We start from the raw sequence: 13,491 nt of genomic DNA, 5'->3' as shown, positions 1-13,491 counted from the left end.
AAACCATGTGCAATTGAAATATTTTTCCTCATTCTGTTTCAGCACGGTATTGTGGAATCTGTTGTATTTGAAAAGTAAAGCACAAGGTTTGGAGGAAGAGATAATTTCATTGACAGGAGCAACTAATTTGTTTACAAGTATTTGGGGTGCCATGCCCTACCCAGCCACAGGCACCTAGAGCCATGTCCTAGCAGCACCTAGACACACTCCTGCATCCTGCTCCACTTCCAGCACTGCACTTGATGCTCCATTCCCACCACAGCTACAAGAATTCCCTGCCACAATAAGAAGGATTTCGTTTTTGTTGCTTTTTTAAGCCCTTTGAGATTTCCCTGGATTGCATTTGAATCAAATTAAGCTGCAGCACAGATAAGAAAGCCACTGAAGTATCAGCTTTATTCCCTTATTTTTCTACATTTTGTTTTACAGAGATTGCGTGCCATGGCATCAAGCAATCATCCGCTCCTTACACACACACTAGCTCAGTGAAATGCCCAACTGTGAATATACAGCAAATACACCAGAAAATCCTAATGATACTATATTCTTCACAGGCAAAATCTGCTCACAGGGAAAAAAAAAGAATCAGACAACTCCATTTAGAAATTTCTCCCACTCCATCAACAATCACTTGTCTTGTTTCAAAATCCTCTGAGATACAAAGCTATGTTACACAATAAAGGTTTCCCTGAAGAGGAGTTGATAAAAATCAGAACAGAAACAACCACAACAGAGCCTACACATGTTATACCAGCATTTATCAGCTGTGACAACAGCCAAATAAAACTGCTATACTGTTGGAAGCCTTCTGTCCTACACACTGCAACTGCACACAGAATCAAGAACAAATCATTCCTCTGTCCTCTTAGAGCAACCAAACCTCATAGAAAACATCTTGCTCCACCTCACAGGTTTTCTCCTTTAACTTCTGGGTACAAAACAGCATCCTACAGGAAAGCTGCTATGGGTGTATGGGAAAATTAATCAAATTCAGTCTTTGGATCCTCTCTTCTTTATCCTCTCACCTTTCAGCTGCTGAGCTAAGGGAGACACAGAATGTTCTCTCTTTTACCTTTTCCAAGGAGCACTGTATGTACATTCTAGGGATAGATTTATGATTAGGCTTATACCAGCAAAACCAAAAACAAACAAAACAAAAAAGGCATTTTCTCATGCCCTTCTGTGATCTTTGCAAACATCTGTGTTCTTCCTAAATCCCATCCACATTCCATTATTCAGACATATTAAATGAGAATTTTTTGGTGAAGCACATCAAACACACTTCCAAATCCATGAAAAAATAAAATGCGTGAACAGTAAGGCCTCCTGGGATTTCTCCTAGCTGTTACCCCAGAATGCCTACATTTGGTAGCCCCTTTGCTCCTTTCAGAGACTTCTGTAAGTGCCTTTTTTAGCCAGTTATGTAACAGCTTTATATTGTGCTGATATGCTGGGGGAAAATGTGGTTATCTACCTCAGCCAAGGTTCAGCTGAAGGCAAAATACACCAAGGTTGATTGCTTTACTCTGAAAAAGTATCACTGTTAGAAAAAAAAGGGGGGGTTAGTAAAGCTGGGGGATTTATAAATCTGGTTTCTATAACTCTGTCAGGATGCTTAACATGCACTTCTGACAGCAGCTACTGCTGCAATTCTGAGCAGTGGCTCAGAATGAGTGCTTCAAATACACAACAGCCATTAAAACTATAATCCATGGAAGTTGTTTTATGGTGAGACACAGACTGAGCAACCTAAGAGGGAATACAGACCAGTGCACCTGAAAGACAGAAAAGCTGGGTGAATCAGGTCATCCTCAACAGCACAAAGACGTCTCAGCTCCGAAGTGCCTGCAACTCTTCTGACACTTGTCAACAGCAAAGCTCATTCTCCACTCAGGCAGAGCCTCTGTGCAACTTGCCAAGCATGAATGAACTGCCTGTTAGGCAAATTATCCAAGGGTTCCCATCAGTTTCTTGGAGCATGTAGGACACTAAAGCACCTCACTAACATCTTTGTGCCCAAGGCTCTAGGAACATTTAGGCTGATATAAATTCAGGGTGCGTTGATCTGTCTTTCAGCATGCTCCTGATCCTCCTTTATGCCAGTACTGGCATTCATCTGACATCCTGGTGAGCCAACACTGTTTGAAAAATGAGCAGGAAAGTAATCCAAGGACAAAACAGCAACACAGGTAACACATCCAGCAAGGAAGGTCTTTTGGACGCGTCAGCGTCCTAAAGTGAGCTGGGTCCAAAGGAAGATTTAGCACAATAGGAATGGCAGCACCAGGACTGCTTTAACATCAATTTACACAGGCCTAGACCAGAACAGGAATGGACTTTCACATGCTGGATTCCCAAAGGACACACTCTGGTTTATGTGAGGACAATAAAACCCTTCACTTTCCCTGAACACCATGCTGGATAAAAACTTGTAGCATCAGTTACAAAGTTGATCCAAAACAACAGAAACCTACAGATCTGCTCCTAAACTGCACAAACCCTGCATTGTAGATATTTACAGTGAATGTTTTTTGAGTAAAGCCAGAAAATCAGCACCTTTACCACATTTTTAAGGGTAAGAGATTGGCCCATGTAAATGAATCCACACAAGCAGTGAGGGGAGAGCCAGCAGACACAGTGGGGCTTTCCTGGGAGAGCAGTCACTACTATAAACACCCTTCCCTATAAACCACAAGTGTTTATCATCCAAATGCTGCTGACACACAGGTTGGGGGGAAGGGTACAGCACTTTTGTTTGCTTGTTTACACAAAGCTATTCCACAGATTATGCCTGGGAAAAAAAAAAGAAGACAAACCCCTACAAAACGTAATTACACTCAACATTAAAATCAAGCACATTAAAACCAGGCCAGAAGGTAGCTGCAGATGAAAAACAAATAGGAAAGGAAAAAAAGGAACATACTCAAAAATATAAAAGCTTCAAGGATAGCTAGTCTATAATCCTAGAAATGCTTGTCCCTGCTTTTCATATAGAAGGAAGCATAATAAATGCATCAAAAAACTACAGTTTTAGAAGAAAAATAAAGGTCAGTACACCATGTATTATGGGATTGCATGTGGGGGTAAAGGAATTTGGAAAACAATGCATGCCTAGTCTTCAACAGAATGTTGTTCCTTCAAGCATTTTTCTTATGAAGCATTAAAGTAGCAACAAGCAATTTAAATAATAAAGTCTAAACAATTACTTTCTGGGCATGACCTTTTAAAATTAAGGTTCAGGAGTTATTTCTGAATCTACTCAATTTCTGAATCTGCTCAATTTCACCCAGGCAAGCAATTCCACCAAACTTCACGAAACAATTTATGTATGGGAAGTTAAACACATACTTAAATGCTACAGGTGAAGACATTTTACAGACATAAAGCTTTCCAATGCAATCTATAATTTCACTTCAATGAAGTAAGCAGCCTATTTGATTTGTCTTCTTAAAAGCACATCTGGGTTTTTTAGTTGCTTCTTTGTTTTGATTTGTATTCTCTCTACTTTGTCAGGGAAAATGTTCCAAAACAGGAGAGAGGCAAAAGAAAGGTCTTTATTTTTAAAATAAAATACTTCCCATTTCACATGGCTTGATTTTGACAGTACAATTAGGACAAATCTATTATCGAATGGGGTGGGAGGGGAAACAAGGATGTAATTAATGTAATAACAATTGCAGAATAGTAAAATCCGAGACCCTTAGCAGAACTTTGTAAGACAGTGCATCTTTAAACATGCAAATATAGCAGTTTCTCTAAAAATTGTATTTCTTTTTAAAAACATCCACAGTCCGAGTTTATTAGCTGCACTTTCTGAATGAACAGATACAGACTACACGCAATTGCTACTTCAAAGAATTACTCTGAGTAACAAACTTGAGTGTTGTTTGGTTTATGCATAGTCAAATAAATTAGGGAACATTCGACTGTTTAAAATATTGTTTATTAACAACATACATTCAAAGGAGCACTCTGAAATACGCAGCACAAACACATTCCAGTTGACAATCACTTCGTTTTCCAGTCAGCCTAAACACTGATTTGAGATCTCTGCAGCAACAAAGCTGGTACCATAACGGAGAGTTACGTAACACAAACCACTCTCTCTTTGCCCACAAAACGACAGCAGATAACACCACTTCCCTCTCCCCCAGCAGACAGAACTCAGTATCCCGAGGCTTTAGGAAGAGGATCCGTTCCATCCCCATTCGGCGCTACAGCGCTGCCCGGGGGACACGCGGCGCCGCTCAACAGGCGATGGATGAGCGGCGAGACGGGCAAGCCCCGCCGCTGGCCGAACGCAGCCTTTGTTCTCCCGGGAGGCGCGGCTGTCGCGCCCCAGCCGCCGGGACACAGGTGGGGACCGGCGGCTCCGGCCCTGCCCCGCGCCTCCGGCCGCCGGGCCCGGCACGGCCCCGGGCCCCGTTTGAACCTGCCCGCGCTTCGGGGAAGGAGCCGCAGCCGCTCCCGGCGGGCGGGGCGGGCCGGGCTGCCCCGGCCGGGCGGTGCGGGAGCCCCTCCGCTTCCCCCCTCGGGAAAGAGGGATTAACCCTTGGCTCGCCCCGCTGCCCTCACCCCCTCCTCCCCCGGCCAGACGCGCGCCCCGTGTGCGCCGCAGTCTCCTCCTCCCGCGGCCCGGCCGGAGGCGGGCGGGGGCCGGGGCCGGGCAGGAGCGCGGGGAGCGGCCAGGCACGGCGGGGCAGCGCTGCGCGCAGCCACACCTACCTGTCTTCTCGTGGTCATAGCCCACCACGATGAAGTAGTCGGCCAGCCTGGCCATGGCTGCGCGGGGCGCGCCTCGGCCTCACCACCCCAGCGGCTGCGGCGGCGGCTCGGGGCAGGCTCAGCATCCTCCGCTCCGCGCCCGCCGCAGGAGGAACGGCACCACCTCAGCCATGTTGGAGGAGCGGGCACGCCGTGCGCCTGCGCGCCGCCCGGACCGCTCGCCGTGACCCCGGGGCTGGGCGGGGGCTGGGGCGGCCCGGCCCGGCTGTCCCGCAGTGCCGCTGCCCCGGACCGGCCGCCGTGCCGGGACGCCGCTGCCAGCGCCGCGGCCTTCCTTCGCAGCCCCCCGCGTGTGGGGAGGGTCCGGCGGGGGAGGTCCGCGCCCCGCCCGAGCGGGGCTTTGTCTCCCGGCAACCTCCCCCTGTGCGGTGGCCGCCCGGGGGACAGCGGGTCCGGAGCACGTTCCGCTCACAAAAGACACTCGCGGCGGCTCGGAGCGCTCTGCGTGCCTGGGGAGACCCAAGTGTTTGAGCGGGGCTGCACCTCGCCGCTCCCGCCTGGAGCTGCCGGGGCCGGGCATCGCCCTCACCGAAGCTCCGCGGAAATGGAAGCCGGCGGCGAGAAAACGGCGGCCCCGCCAGCCCGACCTGGGGAATCAGGGATTGCCCGTCCCGAATGTGTCCCGGTCGCGTTTTGTCCGGGGTGTGCGGAACGTGCCGCGGCGGGGGGAGCCGTGCCGCCGCCCCGCTGGGCTCTGTGGCGGTGCCGAGGGTCGGCGCGGGGGTCTCGGCTTGGGCCCCCTCACAGCAGCACCCACGGCCCGGAGCGGGCTGTGCTGCCCGGCCCGACCCTGCTGCTCCCCGCGGCTGGCGGCGCCAGGGCCGAGCCTGGCAGGGCACTGGCCAGCGGTGCCTCGGCGTGACCCGCGTGGCCCCGGACGTGCTGGCCCGGGCACGGGCGGTGGCCTCCGGGGCGCTCAGCGAGCCGCGCCGGGAGCTGCCGTGGTGCTGTTTGTAACGTGCAGATGAGGCAGGCACCTTTTAGATCCTGGCCCTCGAAAGCTCAGTGGACTTTTCCAGCAGTCGTAGAGATGCTGAACATAAAGGAGCAGACAGTACAGCGCTTGGGTAGCTGGCGGAGCCTGCAGAAACCACTCTGATAAGCTTGTATGTACGTCCCGTTTGACAGCACAGAGAGAAAACCAGCGCGGAGGACGTGGGTGGCATTCCAGCGAGGAGCAGTCGTGGGTGCCAGGCTGGGTGTGGAAGTGCAGCAAACTGGATTCGCTCCTGACGATCCACCCTGACGAGGGACCCAGCAGTCATAAGTGGTCTCAGAGACATTTCTGCTTCAAACACACCGTTCTTACACCTCTTAGCTGGGACATAGTGATGCAGTGTCTTGCTGATAAGCCAGATGCAAATTGGTCAAGGAGCTTCAAGCAGTGTTCCTGCTTGTGCCTTCTCAGTGGAGGGCAGAGGTTGACATCTCCTCGGAGTCATCAGCTTCGTGATTTAGCTGTTTTGAAGCAAATGACATGTGTAAGGATCCAATCCTAATACATTTCCTTGTTTAGGAGTAAAGAAAAATGTGTACTATATACATCAAAAAGATTGACCATACTTTTTGAGGGAGAGATGCACTCTATGGGGTCAGTCACTTCATCTAGGTAGGAGTTAGGTAGGACTTTTTTAAGTCATGCATAGGCATTTTGGCTGCAGGACACAGTAACAGTTCACAAAAGCAAAGGATAATGTTCTGTACGGCTAAACCTGGAGGGAAAGTTTAAAGACACTATGAAATTACCTAATTTGGAGCTGAAATGGGTCCTTAGAGTTATCACATCTTTACTCATAAAAAGATTCAATATGCAATAACAAATCTCAATAGTAAAATCTCACTGCACTTTTAACAGAGCACCTCTAGCGGGACAGAATCACTCACACCTTTCCCAGAGCATTAATAAATGCTCAAGAGCAATAAATAAATGTTCAAGAGCAAGATGTTTATTTAGTGATTTCCCAATAATGCTAGTGCTCACTTTACAGCCTTGCTCCTTCTGCCATCTAGATCAGTACAGCCAAATTTTATAAAGTTTATAAGAAGTATTCTTAAATAAAATAGAAAGTGTAGTTGAGCTTATTTATTTCACAGAATCACAGAAGGTTTTGGGTCAGGAGGGATCTTAAAGATCATCCTGTTCCAAATCCCTTGCTACAGGCAGGGACACATGCCAATAGACCAGGTTGCTCAGACCCATCCAACTACACCACGAACACTTCCAGGGATGTGGCATCCACAACTTCACTTAAGAGAGCAATCTTATGTTCTTATAGGACAAATGAAGAAGTGGAGCAGACACAGTGTTTGTTCACCTAAATTCTAATGAAAAGTGAAACTGAATGCTCATCCAGACCATCAAGCCTTAATTCCCTCGCTTGCATCAGGGCAGCCTAGCTCCTCACAGGAGAAGCAGGGGCTCACAGAGGACACCAAGGCACAGGTCTCCACAAGCCCCTAGTCATGTACTTACCCCAGGGGAAGAACTACAAGGCTGCAGCCTCTCCAAGAGCCTGAAAGCACTCAAGGGACAATGTTGTCACACTCACATTGTGCCCTTGCCAATAACAAGGTGTGAACGTTCACAATACCTTGTACACTTCACTCCTCCTCCAGGAAACAGGGAATTCATACTCTGCCAACCCATGCCAGAACAGGGGGGCAGCCATGACCCTGACCAGATTTCCCCTACCAATGGACATCCCCCACTCACTTGGGAGGCTTGTTTGGTGTACACCAAAGCACCTCCAGCAGGACTACTGAAATGGAGTCCTCACCCCATTGTCACTGTGCTCTTGGCATGGAGAGAACTGGCTGAGTGCAGGCACTAACAGTAAGGTTTTTCTGTGTGGAACTTGACTGAGGTTTTAGATCCTTCAGGGGGTGCCATTCTTCTATTAGTATTATCTTTCTGCTGATTTCATGCAGCCTGAAATACAATCAAGTCTATTCATACTCATGGCATATGAATTCAGAACAATTTGTTTAAACAAAGTGAAACATGCAAAGGCACTTCCACTGGCTTCAAACAACAGTTTGAAGTTCCATCATCAGCACAGAATATTTGCCTCACACTGATTCCCCATTGCTACACACAGATTTTAGACCTTTTCTTTTCAAATAAATCTCAGCTGGAATAAAATGCTCTATAAACAGCAACTCATTTCACCATGTCTCTGCCAGAGCAGATACTTGTTGTAAGGTCTTCTGTATGGGAACACCAAGAGGTTGAACAGTACCCCCAAGATAAGCAGTAAACAGGAGCTGGCTGCTCCTCCAGGCCAGCTTCCCACCAAGGATGAGGCAGCATCTGGGGGACCCTGCACTTCACATCACACACTGCTCTTGCTGAACTGCTTGGCATTGCCTCAGACTCACAGTTTGTGAATGATATTGCTGTGGAACATTCTGTGGAACTGGTTGTTTGGTTTTTTTTAGGAAAAAAACTATTTGAGGCATAATTTTTTTAAAATTGGTCACTGTTACATCACAGTACCAATTCAGTGACTACTGCTCATTTCCAAACTGCATGAGAATGCAAGTTCATAGAAAGAACAAAATGAGCCTCTGAACAAAGAACATGATGTTTTGTGGTAGATTTGACCCAGCTTTACCTGCTGACGCCCTTTCACAAATCACATCATCAACAAACTGATCATTTATGTGTCAGAGTTTGCCACCTCATGAATTTGCATGAAGTAATTTTGTATCACTGAGATGATAGCTACAGTCAGTATGGAAGAAACGTGAGAGTTGTGTTACTACTGTTATTACTATTCCTAAATCAACATAGAATTTTTTTTCTGCATTGTTTGGCTGAGGGTATACAAAATACACTTCCCGTTTAAGCAAAAGATTTTAATGAGGGATTTTCCAGCATTTGAGGAAACGTGTGATTTTTTTTTTTTTAACTGGAATGGGAGACTTAATTTGAGTCAAAGCAATGCTTATCACATAAAATCCTGCCTTCTCATTCGGAAAAAGTTAGATTCAGTTTCAAGTTCTGCTAATCAAGGAAATGCTTGAACTCGCACGAGCTTGAGCTGCCTCATGAGGTCTCTAATATCCAGTCGTCGCGTGCTGATGCAGTCGTGCAGCTGCCGGCATGATACGGTCCCGTTCTAGACCACTTATTTTCCCATCTCTTCCTCCCTGTGTTTCCCCCGCAAGCCTCTCGCTCTGCGCTCCGGAGCACGGCCCCAGGCGCGGGCAGCGGGGCTGCGGCTCCGCGGAGCTGCGGGCGGAAGGGACGGGGTTGAGCCGGGGCAGCCCCGCCGGCTGCCGGCCGGGCAGGTGCGGCGGGCAGCGGATCCGGGCCGGGGGAGCGGCCTCGCCCCGCGGAGCCGCGCAGGGGGCTCGCGGCAGAGGGGCGGCCGGCTGATGCGATGGGGAGCAGCGACAGGCAGTGATGGCCCTCCCCGCCGGGCGGGTGGTGGCAGCTCCCGGGCCAGCACAGGTAGATGCCGCAGACAGAAGGCTCCAGATGTCTGGACGCCGCTGGAGAGCCGGGGGAGGGAGGGAGAGAGCACCTTAGACCGAGTGAGCCATGCACAGGAAAGTTTTTGTCATCCCCCTGCACATACCTCTCCGGGGTGTTGTTATACACCGCGGTTATCTAGAAAGGCAGAGTCACGAGCACACGCTCACTCACCTGACTTTTGAAACACTTTGCTTGGGGCAAGATGCGAGAGAAACATCTCACCACTCATTTCTTCCTGCCGAGCGTCTCTCGCTGGCCAGGGGGACCCTGGCGCCCCACAGCGCAGATCTCCCGGGGCATTTCCCTCGGTGCCGCCGAATTTGCACTGCGACAAATCAGCGGGGACACGGTCCATCCGCTGCTGTCTGCCAGCACCCCCTGCGAAGCCGGACCGCTGCATTTCTGAAGCGTCACGGAGCAAAGACGTTAAAGACTGTAAAAAACCCAATAACAAGGTGGTCAGACTAAGGTTTTGCTGCTGGCCAGCCGAGAGAATGCTGTTAGAGATCCCAATCCTGCACCGGTTCAGCTTTCTGACCGGGAAGTAACTGCACTCACATCCGTGAGGTTTGCGGATTGGGAACGGCACAAGGCACGGCGGATCTTCCCAGCGCCCGTAACCCCAGGCGTTTCAGTGACCCCGTGTTTGCCCCAAAGCAACGCCGCTTGCTCTGTTCCAAGGCACAGAACTGGGCTCTGACCTTCGTCTGCCAAAACCATTTGAATCGTGATCTACTTGAATCGATCCAGTAAATCAAATTCATTTTGTTAGATAAAAAATGCACCCAAGTTAAGTCATAAATATTAATGATGCCCGATTTGCCACCTCATTACTTATGTAAAGAAGGCTGTCATTCCAGTTACTCATTATAAATTCAGGTTGTCCAAATATGGGTTTAGTTTTGGAACTTTGATATTTGATGGATTTTCATGGATTTTGGAATGGATTGAATCTGGTTTCCACTCCCCTGCTTTCACCCACCTGGAGGCTAAGATATCTAGAATGAGAAATTATTCTACAGACAGCATAAATATAATTATATTTTGGCGGTTAAAACCTCTGTCCCCAGTAAAACAGGCTGAGGGGCTCATCGGATTTTTGCAAGTTATGCCATGACTCAGAATCCTAAAAGCTGCCGTTATAATTAACAAAATACCAAGGGGGTTGTTTAAGATAATTTTCAATAATCCTCTTATTCCCCCGGTGTTGCCCCCAGTCCAGGTCAGAATGCTTAAGGAGTGCTTGAAATGTGGGGGTGGGGGGGTGCCAAGAGAGAGCTCGCCGAGCCACGCCAAGGTCCACCCACTTCTCAGCGCTCTCTATAAAAGCGAGCAGTGGAGCGCAGAGCTCGGCAGTGATTACTTCACACACACACACACAAAGGAGGAGTTCTCGCTCCTCAGGAAACCCTGCAAGCTCGGATCGCTACTACAAAAACATTTGTCTCAGTGGATTATCCTCACTGTCAGGTAAGAACTATTTTTTTTTTTTCCGTCCTTGGCAACAACAAAAGATTCAGGGGAGGTGGAACGCAAGTAAACTCTACTAAATTTGGACTGTTTTGAAGAGTTTGGAGTTATGCTGTGGAGTCTTGCACTGGCTCTTGGCATCAGCTGCAGTTTACAACATAAGATCCAGACCTAGCTGGTTCTGCGTGTGAAGTGGGACGAGGAGCTATCAGGGAATAAACTTCCCGGCAGCAAAACACTTGCTGGAGTTTGGAAACGATGCGTCCGATAGCCAGCTCTCTGATCTTATGGGTTTGCTAAATCCTAGTGCAAGCCGCTGGGGGTATTCTGGAAATCCTGCTGGTTTTCAGCCGCCTCTGCAACTAAACTCTAGACAAACGTAAACTTTGGAGGCTCTGTTATTTACTCTGTGATAAGTTGTTGAGCAAATATTAGCTTCTGGTTCATATCAGACACAAAGTCCCCGGTAGCCTGGGGGCTCTGCGAGGGAAGGAGCTCTCTGGAATCACCAGGAGTAAAGGACAGTCCTTACTTGACTTTTATGAGCAAGCATGCTTACAGTTCTTCTCTTTTCCTTCCAGCAGGAGCCCAGCCAGAATGAAACTAGTTCACGTAGCCCTGCTCTATCTCGGCTCTGTGACCTTCCTCGGGGTGGATGCTGCACGGGTGGACGTAGCGACAGAGTTCAAAAGAAAGTGAGTATCGGAGCGCGCCCTCCTGCCAGCGCCCCGCGCCGCGCGTGGAGCTGCCGAGCCCCCGCGCCTGGCTCCGGCAGCCGTCAGAGGCACTGGATTCCCTGCAGGAATTGCTCAGCTCCTTAAAGGCCTCGTGCCCTTTCGGGAAACATTGGGGGGGAGGAGAAGAGAAAAAAAAAAAGGAAAAAATCTCGGCGCTGGCAAAGATTTTCGCCCCTCGAATCTATTTGGTTTGGCTCCCGCTCTGCAGACTTGCGATAACAGGCTCTCCTCTTCCCTTGTGCTCTTTCAGATGGACGAAATGGGCACTAAGCCGAGCCAAGCGGGACGTGAAGCCTGCGGGCTTGCTCCGAGGGCTGGGGGCAGCCGCCGACGTGCTGCCTCTCATACGCACCCAGGACGTGAAAGAGGATTCCCGAGTCTCACCTCCCAGGTAAATTCCAGCACTTCCTGGGCTCGGGCACTCGCTCGAGGCAGTGGAAAGTTTCGGGGTCCCCTGGTTTCCGGGCGTTCTGGGTTATTCTCGCTGGCGATCCTCCCCGCCCCAGAGGCAGGTCCTGCCCGGGCTGCCCATCGCGCTGAAAGCAGCCTCCCGCCTTCATTTCCCCGCGCTCTTTAGCTGGCGGGAGATAGTAGCGCCTTTGCTGCGAAAGTCAGATATAAATAGTAACTTGAGCCCTGGATGCTTAGGAAAAAGTAACAGCCGTAAACCGGCGGGGCCTCTCCTCTTATGGGTAGCCGGCTCTGCTCGGCGCTCCCGCGGAGGGCACAGCCGGGACTGCTGGGGGGCAGCCGGGCACCGTCGGGACGAGCCCGTCTCCACCTGGGGCTCCCTGCCCTGCAGACCCTCCCCTTCCCTCGCCCACCGGGTCCCCTCCTCCGGGCCCCCACCGCGCTCTTCTCATGCCCGCTCTCTCTCTTCCTGCAGCAACCGGGAGGATGCTCACATCCGCGTCAAGCGCTACCGCCAGAGCATTAACAGATTCCCCCACTTCCAAACAAAGGCGTGCCGCTTCGGAACGTGCACGGTGCATTGGCTGGTCGACGAGCTCCACAGGGCGGCCGTCAACGATAGGAACGATGCCGCCCCCCCAAACAAGATCAGCCCCCAGGGCTACGGCCGCCGGCGGCGTTCCCTGCCCGAGCCCCGCAGCCCAGCGCGCTCCCCCAGCTCCGGGCGGCGCCCACGGACGCGCCGGGCGCAGCCCCTCGCCGCCTTCCTCGGAGTCTGAAGCGCCGCAGGACCGCCGAGGCCGCCTCGACGGATGGACTGAGGCACGGGCTGAGATCCGCCAGGATTCGCGGAGAGCGCCTGCCCGGGCGGGACCCCGGCGCGCCCTCCGGGGGGAGCTGAGAAGGGCAGCGGACGCTGCGCCCCCCGCCCGCCACGGACTCTGGCCCTGCCCGGGCCGGGCACCGCCGGCTCCCGCAGCCGCCGCCGCCCGCGACGCGAAGGCGCCGCCGCTGCTCCCGGGGGCCGGGCGGCCCTGGCCGCCTTCCCGCGCCCCGCCGCCCCGAGGAGGGGATGCTCAGGGGGGGACCCGCCGGTGGGCGACAGGGCCCGGCCTCGCCCTCCGCCCCCGAGGGTTGGAGGGTGCGCGTCAGCCGTGGGCAAGGACAGGCCGCCCACATCTGCTCTACCCTCTGCGTTATGTGCACCCGGCAGGGAATCGGACACTCATTAGTCCCTGCGGGGACTGCGATATACTTGAACGTCACAGAGAGGAAAAGTGCAATTGTACGTGGTTTTTGTTAATTATAAGTGCGGTGTGTGTGGATCACGAGATATGCATTGGTATTTAAGATTGTTCTGTGCCATGTCTTTTTTCTTTTTTTTTTGGAAAAAATATATTTTATTTTTATACGGTTTATATATATATATATATATATATATATATTGCATAAGGGCATTTTAAAACATTGTATCCCCTCTATTTTTCATATCGTGAATGTCAAACGTAAAACTCTTCTTCCATACCTTTTTTTATCTTGCATTCCAGACTGGTGAAAGATATAGAGAATGTATCAGCTGTTCTCCATGGGTAATATGTGAAATAAAAT

General features: G+C 50.8%; 2 protein-coding genes across 9 annotated transcripts in view; one reads left to right on the top strand and one right to left on the bottom strand.

Annotated features, from left to right (window-relative positions):
• SBF2 (SET binding factor 2) overlaps positions 1 to 4,948 on the bottom strand; it is a 233,506-nt gene extending 228,558 nt beyond the window's left edge. For all 7 annotated transcript variants that reach the window (XM_030949213.1, XM_030949215.1, XM_030949217.1 and 4 more), the window contains exon 1: positions 4,726 to 4,948. In XM_030949213.1, coding sequence (XP_030805073.1) covers positions 4,726 to 4,780 — 55 coding nt within the window. In that variant the 5' untranslated portion in view covers positions 4,781 to 4,948. The remainder of the gene's footprint in view (positions 1 to 4,725) is intronic.
• Positions 4,949 to 10,632: 5,684 nt separating this feature from the next.
• Positions 10,633 to 12,824, top strand: ADM (adrenomedullin). Of its 2 annotated transcripts, none has more exons than XM_030949904.1 (4): positions 10,633 to 10,735; positions 11,320 to 11,430; positions 11,723 to 11,863; positions 12,359 to 12,824. In XM_030949904.1, the coding sequence occupies exons 2-4, from the start codon at positions 11,333 to 11,335 to the stop codon at positions 12,660 to 12,662; spliced, it is 543 nt and encodes a 180-aa protein (XP_030805764.1). In that variant the 5' UTR covers positions 10,633 to 10,735; positions 11,320 to 11,332; the 3' UTR covers positions 12,663 to 12,824. The 2 variants fall into 2 exon arrangements, with proteins under 2 accessions (XP_030805764.1, XP_030805763.1); XM_030949903.1 differs by having other exon boundaries at positions 11,317 to 11,430.
• The last annotated feature ends 667 nt before the right edge of the window (positions 12,825 to 13,491 follow it).

Source organism: Camarhynchus parvulus, chromosome 5 (assembly GCF_901933205.1).
Source record: "Camarhynchus parvulus chromosome 5, STF_HiC, whole genome shotgun sequence".
In the NCBI taxonomy this organism is placed as follows: Eukaryota; Metazoa; Chordata; class Aves; order Passeriformes; family Thraupidae; genus Camarhynchus; species Camarhynchus parvulus.
The sequence above is the reverse complement of the archived record's forward strand: the minus strand, read 5'-3'. Positions and strand labels throughout refer to the sequence as shown.